The sequence below is a fragment of the Bison bison genome, unplaced genomic scaffold (assembly GCF_000754665.1).
Source record: "Bison bison bison isolate TAMUID 2011002044 unplaced genomic scaffold, Bison_UMD1.0 scf7180017849896, whole genome shotgun sequence".
In the NCBI taxonomy this organism is placed as follows: domain Eukaryota; kingdom Metazoa; phylum Chordata; class Mammalia; order Artiodactyla; family Bovidae; genus Bison; species Bison bison.
This window is the reverse complement of record NW_011480469.1, coordinates 642,294-656,838: the sequence shown is the minus strand read 5'-3', so window position 1 is coordinate 656,838 and position 14,545 is coordinate 642,294. Positions and strand designations below refer to the sequence as shown.

General features: G+C 40.8%; 1 protein-coding gene across 1 annotated transcript in view; it reads left to right on the top strand.

The window, feature by feature from the left end:
• The window catches only part of SLCO5A1 (solute carrier organic anion transporter family, member 5A1), a 149,948-nt gene that overhangs the window by 77,908 nt on the left and 57,495 nt on the right, over window positions 1–14,545 (top strand). The window contains exon 4 of the mRNA XM_010848201.1: window positions 9,419–9,583. Coding sequence (XP_010846503.1) covers window positions 9,419–9,583 — 165 coding nt within the window. The remainder of the gene's footprint in view (window positions 1–9,418; window positions 9,584–14,545) is intronic.

The following is a 14,545-nucleotide window of genomic DNA, read 5'->3' as shown; positions in this document are numbered from 1 at the left end:
AGTAAATATTTGATGAATAAATTAATGAATGATGAAAATGGAGGGAAGAAGTTGTGTGTATAGGATATGGCAATTGCTATGGGAATTATGGGCTTGCCAGGTGTTGCAGTGGTAAAGAATCCGCCTGCAACGCAGGAGATGCAGGTTCAATCCCTGGCTTGGGATGATCCCCTGGAGGAGGAAATGGCAACCCACTCCAGTTTTCTTGCCTGGGAAATCCCATGAGCAGGGGAGCCTAGTGGGCTACAGTCCATGGGGTCGCAAAGAATCCAGCGCACTGAGCACACTCACATGGACTCATGGAATGATGGGAATGGAGGTATCCAAGATGGTTTCAGGGTTTCAAGCTCAGATGGTGGAGAGAGGAGTAAAGGGGCGGAATGAATGAATTCTGAGTGTGAGTTGCCCAAGAACGTCCAGAACTGTTGCATGTGTCTCTTTGCTCTGTGGTTTAAACCTAATATAGCATGGGATATGTTACAGGCAATACTAGACTCAAAGAGGAATCACCAGTAGCCATGTGCCTGGACTAAGCCATCTTAGCCTCTTGTATTTTGCCTTAGCTTTTTTGCTGACTTTAACTTTATTTTTAGGTTTGCAGCTCTTATTAAAAGCTGTTACCTGAATTCCCTGTATTTGCCATAGGAGCATTGCTCTGAGTGCTTTATACAAAACTCTATTTCTTGAGAACAGTGAGAACAGAGGTTCTCAAACTTAGTCTACCTAGGAAGCATCATGAGGGCTTCAAAGAGCTCAGGGTGCTAGACCGAGGTGTGACCTGAGAATGTGACCTGAGAATCTGCATTTTGACAAGTTTCCAGGTGATGCTGTTGCAGATGGTCCAGGGACCACGCTGTGAGAATCTAGTGCTTTAGAACATGGAGCAAAGCTTTGTTTCTTAGGAGAAAATTAGGATGTTTCTGTTAACGATGATTATACAACTTTGTGCTTTTGTGGCCAGGAAACCAAGGGTCAAATTTGAAGCCCAGAAAGAATCTTTTTGCTGGCTTTGATGTGCTGTTCTGTTTATATCTTATTTCTTTTTTTCAAGGAAATATGATGCATTTCTTTTTATTTTTTTATTGAAGTGTAGGGCTTCCCTGGTAGCTCAGCTGGCAAAGAATCTACCTGCAATGCAGGAGACCCCAGTTCAATGCCTGGGTCGAGAAGATCCTCTGGAGAAGGGATAGGCTACCCATTCCAGTATTCATGGATTTCCCTGATGGCTCAGATGGTAAAGAATCCACCTGCAATTCGGGAGACTTGGGTTCAATCCCTGGGTTGGGAAGATCCCCTGGAGGAGGGCATGGCGACCCACTCCATTATTCTTGCCTGGTGAATCCCCATGGGCAGAGGAGCCTGGCAGGCTACAGTTCATGGGGTCACAGAGTCACATGACTGAGTGACTAAACACAGCATTGCACAGAACTTCCCTGATGGGTCAGAGGGTAAAAATCCCCCTGTATTGTAGGAGACACAGGAGGTGTGGCTTCAATTCCTGGGTCGGGAAGATCCCCTGGAGGAGGGCATGGCAACCCACTCTGTATTGTTGCCTAAAAAATCCTGTGGACAGAGGAGCCTGACAGTCTATAGTCCAAAGAGTCACAAAAAGTCAGACAAAACTGAGCACACATAGTTAATTTACACTATTGATTGAGTTTTGGATGTGGAACATAGTGATATAGCATTTTTATGCTTTATACTTCATTTAAAGTTATTAGAAAACAGTAGCTATATTCCCTGTGCTGTATAATATATGCCTGTGGCTTGTTTATTTTATACATGTGTGTGCATAGTTGCTTAGTTTTGTCTAACTCTTTGTGACCCCATGGACTGTAGCCTGCCAGGCTTCTCTCTGTCCATGGGGATTCTCCAGGCAAGAATACTGGAGTGGGTTGCCATGCCCTCCTCCAGGGGATCTTCCCCACCCAGGGCTGGAACCCATGTCTCCTGTTTTGCAGGCTGATTCTTTACCGATGAGCCACCAAGGAAGCCCATGTTATACATAGTAGTTGTATTTCTTAATCCCTTACCTCTATCTTGCCCGCACCCCTTTCCTCTTCTCACTGGTAACCCATGGTTTGTTTATGTGAGTCTGTTTCTGGTTTGCTATATGCATTTGTTTTACTTTTTAGATTACACATATAAGTGATTACAGAGTGTTTGTCTTTCTTTGTCTAACATTTCACTAAGCATAATACTCTCTAGGTCCATCATGTTGCAGATGGCAGAATCCGATTCTTTCTCATGCTGTGTAGGGTTCCATTGTAAACATATGCCACATCTTCTTTATCCATTCATTTCATCTTCTCTAGAATTCTTTGTTTAATTTCTCTTTTACATTTATTTTGTTGTACCTTCAGCTTAGGAGGCAAAAGGTAAATGGTAACAGCCATAGCAAAGAATTCCTAAAAAAGAGCACACTTAAAATACTCAGTGCAAATTAACTGTGGGACTGTAACCAAAAGTGGGATCTGTCTGCTTGTCACTCAAAGATCAGTTTGGTGATCTTAAAGAGGCCAGTTTGGTGAAAAGGAAAGTTTGCTTTATTTTGGATGCTGGCAACTGGGAAGACGGCTGGATGCTTGTCCAAATTCGACTCCTCCACCCTGACAATCAGGGGGCAAAAGCTTTTATAGGTGGAGGGAGGGGGCTACATGTAGAAAAGCACAGTCAGCTCTGACGCTCATCTTGAAATTGGTCATCAGTGGTCTGATCAGCATCATCTTGGTTGTAAGGAACAGTGAATCTTCAGTTCCAGGGTTGGTTGGTTTCTATTTCCTTGAGGCCAGTTATTGGAATTAGGGCAGTTAATGTCATGGCTGTAGTTTGGTCATCATGCAGTTTACTTCTTAGACCTGGTGGGGGTTTCAGTATCTATAAGACAGTTCACAGGATAAGGCTCAGAATATTATCCCTAGCCCTTGAGAAGGAACTAAAGATCCTTGACTATGCTTATGACTACATTATTAGTATTTGCTTTCCTTTGACTGTTTTCCTTTGTTTCTGCATTTTCTCACTTCTCCAATTAAACTTAGTCTTTGGCTAAAGTTTTTTCACAGACAAAAGGCAGGCAGAGGACATGGGAGGGGGCCAGAAGGACCGCAGGGTCCTGCTCTATTTCAGGACTAATGTCCATCAGAGTAGTGTCTACTTTGAAATATATATATAAATACTCATTAGATTTAAGCAAGCAGGATTGTACTATGGCTAGTAATCACTTATAATGTATTTTGGGTCCTGATGGCCGCTGTTTCTATTCACGGTCAGCAGGTTAGTGGTTCAGGAGCTCAATGTGCTCTCATACTGGAGCACATTTGCTGATGGTCAAAAACTGACAAACCTGGGCTTTCCTGGTGGCTCAGTGGTAAAGAATCCGCCTGCCAGTGCAGGAGACATGGGGCCAGGAAGATCCCACATACCAAAGAGCAACTAAGCCCATGCACCACAACTACTGAGCCTGTGCTCTAGAGCCTGTGCTTGGAAACAAGAGAAGTCATCGCGATGGGAAGCCCCCACACCGCAGCTAGAGAGTAGTTCCCACTCCCCACAACTAGAGAAAAGCTGGTGCAGCAACAAAGACTCAGCACAGCCAAAATATTAATAAATAATTTTAAAAAAACAGTTAAGGTGGTCAATTATAAAAAAAAAGAAATCTATCAATACCTGCTGCCTCATTGTACTGTGCACTGTGAGGCATTGGAGAACAGTAGGTGTGGTGTCTGAAGGAAAGTTACAGGGCTCAAAATAGCCTGGAGTTAAAACTCCCCTCCAGGTCCTCCCCACCATTCTATGCAAAACAAAGAACTCTCTCACCAAAAAAATGGACACTAGGTTGATTACGCCAGCTCCCAGCTGGTCCAGCCTCTGGCCAATCTCCAAAATTCCTTGCCCCAGCCATTTAAGAGATAACTACTCTGAACAACCCTGGAGAAGAACAGGCCCCCTTAAGACAGTAGCTTTCCACATACATGCCTATATATACTTAGTCTTTTCTTGGGTAAGGGCAGCAGCTCACTAATCTGACTGCTGCCCCTTCTCACCTCATTTAACGTGATCTGTTCCATTGGAGAAGGCAATGGCAACCCACTCCAGTACTCTTGCCTGGAGAATCCCATGGATGCAGGAGCCTGGTGGGCTGCCGTCTACGGGGTCACACAGAGTCGGACACAACTGAAGCGACTTAGCTAGCTTAGCTGTTCCTGTAAAGTGCCGGTCTCAGTCTTGTTCTTTTTCTGAACCTTGCCTTCTCCAACTCCGTACCCTACAGTGTCTGCACTTGCTAAGGCTGTCCCTGGCAGCTTCCATAAGAATCCAAGCACACCATGTAGCTCAGATTTTCTGAAACTTTGACTAATGGTCAAGGGATTACCTTTGATGCAAGCTCAAGGGGAGGGACCACATCAAATTTGTTGTAGCATAGCCCTGTGGTGAGAATCCCTGGTGGTTCAGATGGTAAAGACTCCTCCTGCAATGCAGGAGATCTGGCTCAGACAGATCCCCTGGCGAAGGAAATGAATGGCAACCCACTCCAGTATTCTTGCCTGGAGAATCCCATGGACAGGAGCCTGGCGGCCTCCAGTCCATGGGATCGCTAGGAGGCAGATACGACGGACAGACTAACAAACAGCCCTGTGGTGACTGGAGTTTAGCACCTGAGTCCAGGTGTGGGTACTGGCTGGCTGGGTTACCTGCACTGCCATTGAGGTGCATGTGGGAACCAGCAAGGGATCTGCCAGTGATAGCAGCACTTCTCAAAGTGATTTCTAAGTCTTGTCTACCTTGTATTATATTCTCTTGAATTTTGGAGGTTTGTATTAAGTTTTATTTCTATAGTACTGCTGTTAAAGGCATTTCTAGTTTTAGTGTCAGATTGTCCTTGTAAGTGAATTTGTAAGAGTTCCTAGCATTCAGTGATCAAAAAAATGATAATTACTACCATTAGTTAGTCCCTCTATCATTCTTTTTTAAAAAATTATTTATGTTTTGGCTGTGTTGGGTCTTTGTTTCAGCGTGCGGGCTCAGTAGTTGTGGTGCATGGGCTTAGTTGTCCTGCAGCATGTAGGATCTTAGTTCCTTGACCAGGAGTCGCACCCGGGTCCCCTGCTTTGGAAGATGGTTTCTTAATCACTAGAGCACCAGGGAAGTCCCTCCATCATTCTTTTTACCGCATCTTTGATTTTACCATGACACAGTTATAAATGACACCAAAAAACTTATCTAAGATATATTAGCATAAAAATTAATATTTGGCTGCAAATTGATAGATCCAGCAGCTTCTTTGCTAACTTTGCTTTTGAAACTTTGTAAAATAATTTTGAATTACAATAAAAGCCACAGAAATAACACACAGAACTCCTGGGTTCCCTGAGCCCCAGTTCCCCGATTGTTAATGTTTCTGACAGATTTGTGAAGTTACTGACCCCCAGTACTTCACTGTGTCCTAAGTCAAGGATACTCTATTGCAGGACCACAGGGCAGCCATGGAAATCAGGGAATTAACATTAATCCAGTGCTACCATCTAGACCGTAGGCCCCATTCAAATTTTGCCTGTTATCCCTACATTGGACTTTATGTCCAAACCAATCTGCCATCACAGATTGTATTAATATTTAGTTGTGGTGTTTTGGTCCGTCAATTTGGATCAGTTCCTCATCTACCCTAATATTTTATGACCTTGATCTTTTAAAAAATTGTAAGCCAGTAACTTTATAGAATTTGGGTTTGATGATGTTGCCTCCTGATCTATGCTCGTTTGTAGACACAGAAAAGATGCTGTCTCAGTGTCTTCACAGAAGCCACACAATGTTAATCTGCCCTGTTACCAGTTGTGTAAACTCTCCTATCTTGAATGGGATTGGATCTGCCAGGCCCCTGCACTCCAAAATTACCAAGTATATTGCATTTTTAAATCAATAAGTAAATTATAGGTACTCTGTGAGAAAGTACTTCGAGGTGGTATAAAGACAGTTGGGGCTTCCCTGGTAGCTGAGCTGGTAAAGAATCTGCCTGCAGTGCAGGAGACCACGGTTTGATTCCAGGGTTGGGAAGATCCTCTGGGGAAGGGATAAGCTACCCACTCCAGTATTCATGGGCTTTCCTGATGGCTCACACAGTAAGGAATCTGCCTGCCATGCAGGAGACCTTGGTTCAATCCCTGGTTTGGGAAGATCCCCTGGAGGGGAGGGTATGACTACCCACTCCAGTATTCTTGATTGGAGAATCCCATGGACAGAGGGACCTGGCAGGCTACAGTTCAGGGGGTCGCAAAGAGTCAGACACGACTGAGCAACTAAGTACAAATACAGTTGATTCTTGTTATTTGTGGTAGTTTTGTTCTGTAAAGTTGTGGTAAACACTGTGTTAGAGAATGCTGAAGCATTGCTCTGGGGGAAATCTGGGTTAACTTTGCATCACAATATAATCATCAATCAATATATAACCTTGTGTTTCTGTTGAAAGACACCTTATTTAATATAGGTTGTTTCATTAATATTGAACCCACAGCCAATAATAGTATAACTCATGCCTGAAGGAAGCTGATTCCATCCAGTTGGTGATGGACAAGGAAGCCTGGCATGCTGCAGTCCATGGGGTAGCAAAGAGTCTTTCAGTCGGAGTGACTGAACTGAACTGAATTGAAGGAAGCTTAAGTAACACATGAATTAATAATTTCTCCAAGGACTTTGGGGTGGCTCAGTGATAAAGAATCTGCCAAGCAGGAGAATCTGGTTCAGTCCCTGGGTCAGGAAATTGCCTTGAAGAAGGAAACGGCAACCCATTTCAGTATTGCCTAGGAAAGCCCATTGACAGAGGAGTCTGCAGTCCATGGTGTCGCAAGAGTTGGACACAACTTAGCAACTAAACCGCCAACTGCCGAGGACTTCTGGTTCCTTTTAGTGGAAAGTGGCATCTAGAAACCAAGAACTGGGTGCTAGGTGGGTTCATTGCTACCAGTATGTCACTACTTCTGTCTTGTTAGATAGGAAATGTGTGTTTGTACACACAAACACACACACATCTATTATCTATCATATCTGTCTATCTAGATAACCAGCCCCACCAGACAAAGACAATCCTGGAGATCTGCACCCCGTACCCCCGTTACCCCCTGCAGGGCATGTAGTTTGAAAGTTTAGTTCGAACAATAGGGGAGGAGGAAGGTGGAAGAAAAAAGGAAACTAGCTTAGAGTTGTTCAGAGTCTGAATGTTTGCTAAATTCTTCTTAAGTAATAGGTTTTTGTTTTTTTTAATAAAAGAGAGAAAAACATGACATGTATTTTTAGTTAGCTTTGAAATTAGAAGGCTATTTTATCATGCTAAATGGGTATACAAGAAAAATCAGTTTTTCTTACAAAAAACTAGTATCTTAAAATATTCATGTTATACATATGTTATCTTCTTGGGTTTGCAAGGTTTATTGTATATTTTCCCAGATGTTTTAGATTCAACGTGTTGGCTTTTAATTTACCATTTAGTTTAATTTGAATCTTTAAATGTCCATGGGAAAAAAAATCTTCTTAACTTTCTAATTTTTAATTTTGGAGAATGCATTTTGATTTGCAGTATTTATAAGAGAATATTGGATAATTTTATGAAATATTTTATATTTTTTTCTGGTGTGTTTACCTATGTTAAAAAAATAAAGTATGCATCTTAATTTTACTTTTAAAATATTTATTTAAACTTTAAGCAATTAAATTATGATATAGAACATTAAAGTCAGTTTGCATTTCAAAATGATAATAAACAGTCTTGACTAAGTCTTAAATTCTAGTGAATAGGCTACGAATTATAGCTTTAATAATGCTATTGCTGGTTAGTAGCTTCAGTTGTATCCGACTCTGTGCAACCTCATGGGCTGTAGCCCACTAGGCTTCTCTGACCATGTGATTCTCCAAGGCAAGAATACTGTAGTGCGTTGCCATGCCCTCCTCCAGAGGATCTTCCCGACTCAGGGGTTGAACATGGGTCTCCTGCATTGCAGGCGATTCTTTACCACTGAGCCATCAGGGAAGCTTTAATAATAGCTGTTGCTTAATTTTTAGGAAATTATTTTATTATATTGTAGCATAAGGAGATAACTGTTCTAATAACTGAGAAACTCTGTATCTCAAAAGTAAGGCAGCTTACCTTTTCTATGAAGATGTATAAAGTTCATGCACATGTGGGTTAACTCACATTACAAATATGCAAAAAATACAAAAGCATACACTCAAGAATCTTTTCTTGTTTCTCTTTCCCAGTCTTATTCCTGTTTACAGAATTTCTCGGTATTATATATTTTGAAACGTATGCATTCAACCATATGTAAACTCATTGTTTTCATTTGTTTTTACTTAAATATTATACACACACACACACATGTATGTATATGGGCTTCCCAGGAGGCGCTAGTAGTAGAGAACCTGCCTGCCAATGCATGAGACGCAAGAGATGCAGGTTCAATCCAAGTCCAGAAGATCATCTGGAGAAAGGAATGGTCACCCACTCTAGTATTCTTGCCTGGAAAATCCTATGGACAGAGGAGCCTGGCGGACTGCAGTCCAAAGGGTCACGACTGAGTAACTAACATCACCAACCTAACACCATTGATGAACATTTAGTTTTTTCTCCTAAATTTTTGCTTTTATAAACCATGCTGCAATGAAACTGAACATGCATCTTGAAGCATATATATGACAGTTTTTGTGAAATAAATGCCTAGATTCAAGTGAGCCTTTTCTCTTTTCCTTGAGAGGCAGCTGGACAGGTACAGAGCCCCACCTCTGGACTGTCTGGCTCCTTCGAATATCATTTCTGTTTGTTCCTCAATCCAAAGTCCCTGGAAATATCTGACTTGGTGACCTTATCTCTTCTACCCTTCTAATTGTATTATTTCCTGTTTCTTAATGAGACGGGAAGAACAGATGTCCAGTAGCATGTACCAGTTCCTCTGCTCTGGGCGTTTGCCATGTCAGGCCAGAGAGCGGGCATGTCAGAAGTGCATTTACTCAGAGAAGTGTTAGTTGGGCAAAGCGAAAACGATTAATTTAGGGCTATATTGCAGGTACTTCACACATTTAATAGTCTTCAGGGTCTTAACAAAGATTAACATTGTTTAATCAATAAAAAAAATGCAGTTCATTTATTCTAAGCAGTTTTTGAAACAGAAGTCATAGGTTGCCTCCTTCTTAGAAGGATATTTGTATATGGGTATGTTTTTAGCATCTTTGTTAAATTTCCTTATCCTAGTTGAACAATTAAAAAAAAAAACACCCAAGTCTATTTAATAAAGGGGATGAATTCTAATCATTCATCAGGTTTTCCTATATTGCTGAATGGCTATTTCCAGTTCATTTCAAAAGCAGTTCAATTTTCTTTTTCTTTTCCATCCCTTGTTTATAACATTCATTTGTCATTTTTGTCATTTTGTAGACCTACCAAGAGCAGCTGTCAGGATCTTAAGCAACATGACATTCCTTTTTGTGAGTTTGTCATACACAGCTGAGAGTGCCATTGTAACTGCTTTCATTACCTTCATCCCCAAGTTCATCGAGTCACAGTTTGGTATTCCAGCTTCCAATGCCAGCATCTACACTGGTAAGGCACTGCCATTAGAACTCCTTGAAACCATGATCATTTTTGACCACTAAGCTAAAATGCAATGAGTGAAGACAAAGTTCGTTCTAACATTAAAGTGTTAAAATTCAAGTTCATGAACAGCAACCTTCCCCCTTCAGATTTTAGGAGGCGGAAGTCTTTGAATGTTTTCTCTTTGATTAAGACTGTGTTACTGTGTGACATTTTTACCAACTGTGTTTTGGAAAAGGGAGAACTTTTCATACTTGTGTTTTTAAGATTCTCAGTTTGAAAGAATAAAATAGGCAAAGTGTTCAAACTTAAACCTGAACAAATCTTTTTATGGGTTGACATGAGTCTGAGAGTGTTCAATTGAAAAAATTTAATAGTCTGAAATAGAGATCAATTTCATGGTATCAGGATTTTCCCTTCATAAATGTGAATAGATTTTAATTCTATTACTGGAGGTACTTCAAGTTAGAAAGGAAATCTATAAATTTTGTCTCAGGTGATGTTTTATGTTTGAGAAAATTGATTTTTAGAAGATTTTGGTACAAGGACCCATAGTATCCAGTGATCAGATCTTTCTTTTCACAGTAAATTGGGTTCTCAGTAATGTGGGAACATGAATTCTCAGATATTGGGATTTTCAGTGTATTATACCATAGAATATTCTGCGTATTTCCTTAGTGGTTTCAAAGGTGATCAAATAACTGTACCTAAGGCTTTATTTATTAATAAAGTGCATTTAAGCAGTTAAGTGGAGAATTGCAAGAACTTTACTGATGGCCTTGGCTCCCACTTTCTCCTCCATGTCCACATTCAAACCCAGCAAGCTTGGATTAAATTAACAGACAAAGTTATATTATTTGTAGAAAGAGCAGTTGACTTGAATTATTTGAGTAATCATTTTGTTCCCTATTTCACTTTGCCCATAAAAAAACATGCATATTGAGTTGTAGGCCCATCATAACAAATCTTTTTATAAAGAATATACTTCTTTGGACCTTGTAATTGTCACCTATAATTTTTTTTTCTGTTGGTTTTAAAGAAATATATGTTTTCCTTACATTAGGGTAAAATTTACAGATTACATTGCAATTTGGTTTTCAGATATCCTGAACATTCCATTTCTAGTTTAATTCCTACTCTAACTCTGGCAGGCTGTAGTCCATAGAGTCGCAAAGAGTTGGACACTACCGAAGTGACTGAGCACACCTTCATCCTTTGTCTTTTTTAAAAAAAATAATTGATTAATTATTGGCTGTGTTGGGTCTTTGTCACAGTGTGGTTGGGCTTAATTGCCCCAGGGCATGTGGGATCTTAGTTCCCTGACCAGGGATCAAACCCACATCCCCTCCAATGGAAGGTGGATTTTTAACCACTGGACCTCCAGGGAAGTCCCTACACTAACCTTTGTTGAGCAACAATTCTTGGATAGGGAAACCATGAGTGGTCTCATAGTTAGATCTGAAGCTATGTAACTGTCAAATGTAATCTCAGCATTTCCCACTCTGTGTTTAAGTATTAAAGGTGTTACTGGAAAGAAGGTTCATAGTCAAATAAATTTAGGGCTTGCTGAATTAAAATACTACAGAGTTCTTTGCTGTAGGACTTTTCACAACGCTAAGAACCCTTGGAGGAGGAAACGGCAACCCACTCCAGTATTTTTGCCTGGGAAATCCCAAAGAGCCTGGCGGGCTACAGTCTATGGGGTTGCAAAAGAGTCAGACTTGAAACTTAGCAATTATACAACAGCAATATACCAATGTGCATTGTGAACTCCCAAAGGAAGTTTCCGAGTATGGTCTCTCCCACATGTAGTTGACCATGGAATCTGGCTTTGTTTTTTTTTTAAGGCATTCATTCTCATGAACAGTGTTTCCCGGGGCACATATCAGGAAATACTGCCCTTCTAAGTGACGAGGGAGCAGAGATGTCTAGATCATCCCATTTTCCTCCAGATGGACCATTTTGATCTCAAGGTCTCCTGGGCAGTGGTCCAGTGATGAGCTGGGTTGGAACTGATGCACGTTGAGTGTATACTGACCAAGGCCATCTCTTAATTACTGGTCCAGTCAGAGGCTAGATAGATAACTTCTGTGGAGAAATAGAATACAGGGGTGTTTGGTTGCAGAGTTCCACAGTGGTATGTGGTCAAGGCAGTGGTCACTGAATGTGACGACCTGGGTAAAGAGGGTATAATAACTAAATCATGAAATTTGTTCATCCTGTGTTTTAATATCTGGGTTAAAGGAGCAGTATCACACTGTGCCAGTGCCACTCTGGTTTCATCAACAGCAAGTTGTTGTTTTTTTTTTTTATCATTACCAATGCAGTTTATACAATGTTTGGTAGTCTTTGGTATTTTGATAAAAGGCCTTTCTAGCTCACATACTTTTTCCTTCTTTTCCAGACAGATAAAAAATAATAATAATTAAGAAGGTATCCTGGAGAAGGGAATGGCAACCCACTCCAGTATTCTTGCCTGGGAAATCCTATGGACAGAGGAGCCTGGCAGGCTACAGACCATAGGGGTCACAAAGAGTCAGACCTGACTGAGTATTAATTTCTGCACTTTCAAGAGATACTCAGACTGATTAAGAATAGTGGATGGCTTGTCATTACAATAAGGCTAAACAGGGCTGAGAATTCTTTTTAAAACTCATCTTGACTTTTTAAATTTGTAAGGATTGAATCCTTCTTACTCTCCAAGCAGAGATCTGTATTTTTTAAGAACTTGTTTAATCTTTTGTATTTAAATCCCTTTCCATGCATATAAGTAACTTGGAGAATGAAGAAATGTATCTAAAGGTGAATCTAAAAGTAGTTTTAATTTCTCCTCTGACAAAGTTTGCAAGTTAAAGTTCTTTTTTCATTAAAAAAAAAACTTCCTCGCCCCCTCCATAGCGATTTGTTTTGTTGTGTTATGTAGTGGAGGTGAGGCTCCATACATGTATCAAACGACTGGCTTTTCTCACTTGCCCCCTTGCATAGTCATTGAACACTCTGAGTACTACGGCACTGTGCTGTGTGTGTGTGTGTGAGCAGGTAGGGGGAAATACAAAGACTCAAACTTGAACCTTAAGTTTCTTATAGATCTGGGAAGAGAGAGAGAGTGAGCTTATGCAATAAGTTTAGAAAAAGCTGTTTAAATAAATCAATGGAAGCTTTGGGTTAGTGTGAGTTGCATTTCATGGAGGAGAAATGGCTTTTAACCAGGCTTTATTTACTTATTTGGCTGTGCTTAGTCTTCACTGCTGCACGGGCTCTTCTCTAATTGCAGCAAGCGGGAGCTCCTTGCTTGCGAGCAGGCACTTCTCTCTAGTTGTAGTGCCTGGCTTCTCATTGCAGGGGCTTCTCTTGTTGCAGAGCGTGGGCTCTGGGGCACCAGGGCTTCAGTAGTTGCGGCTCCCTGGCTCTACAGCACAGGCTCAGTAGTTGTGATGCTCAGTACATGCTCCTTGGCATGTAGGGTTCTGGACCAGGGATTGAACCCGAGTCTCCTTCATTGGCAGTTGGATTCTTTACTACTTAAGGTCCATCCCCTTATCCCCCCACTGCTGCAGGGCAATGGTGGTATCTAAGGTGGCTAATACCTTTACTCTCAAGCTGCTAATTCACTGACTTTGGGCTGTCAAGTGTTTCTCTCTAGGTATGTTTCTAATCTAGAAAACAATAATTTGGACTGGAATGAACTTGATGACTTCTTCCTGCTCCAAAATCTTAGATGAAATAATTTTCCCAAGGCCACATGTACCAAATAAACTTATTCTTATATTCCTGTAGAGTCATGTGGTTTTCTTACAAGGGAAATAGTTAATAAGCAATTCATCACTGGGGTATTTTTAGTAATGTTGTATCACCACAAACTTTGACTATGTCCAGCATCCTTTGATCTCTTTTTCTTTGCTATGGGCAATCAGAGGTAGTCCATGAATTTCTCTTGGAATTCCATCTGTCTCTTAACTCAATGCATGATTTTAGCCAAGTCACTTAACTGCCCTCGCTTGTAAATGAGTTTCTCATTTGTAAAATGTGAGTGATCCTCTCCCAAACCTACTAACAAAAGTTAAATGAGATACTGATATCTTAAATAATTTGCCATATAGTCATAGATGATCAGTAAAACCTTGGCATGTTGTAAGATCCTGTTGAATTTAAATCCCCATGAAGAGTTTTGTTAGATTTTCTGATTTAAAACAAACTGTGTTAGTCTAATTTAGAGTGGCAATTCGAGGGCATTTTGTTAAATCTCATCTGATAGGAGGAGTAATACATTCAAATGAAATTATATGGAGTGACTATTTTTGGTCCTGATATAGGAATAAAGTGGTAGAAACCTTCTAGGGCAGGAGATGGGCAGAAGATGCTGAGGAGGGAAATTCATGGTGTAATGCATCATGAATCCATTTTCCTATCTCTGTCTCTCAGTCTCTGTCTCTCTCCTCTTTCTCTGTCTCTCTTTTTCTTAATATTTATTTTTATTTCTTGGCTGTGCTGGGTCTCAGTTGTGGCTTGCAGGATCTAGTTCCCTGACTAGGGCTCAAACCGAGGCCCCCTGCATTGGGAGCTTGGCGTTTTAGCCACTGAACCACAATGAAAGTCTTTCTGTCTCTCTCTTTGAATTTCTCTAAATCAATTTACCAAATGACCAGCCTCCTGTTTGGCCAGTTCTCCAAGTGACCATTATTTCTTTTGTGGTTCATTAGCTTCATTTACCTGGAGAAGGAAATGGCAACCCACTCCAGTGTTCTTGCCTGGAGAATCCCAGGGACAGGGGAGCCTGGTGGGCTTCTGTCTGTGGGGTCGAATAGAGTCAGACATGACTGAAGCAACTTAGCAGCAGCAGCAGCAGCAGCTTTATTTACCAATTATCAGAGTCAAAAATTTTATTCTAGCAAATTTGTATAGTGACCAGTAAATTTAAGAAAATGTAGCGAATGCATGGCTTTTTATATGTTTGTTGTGCTTTAATCCACT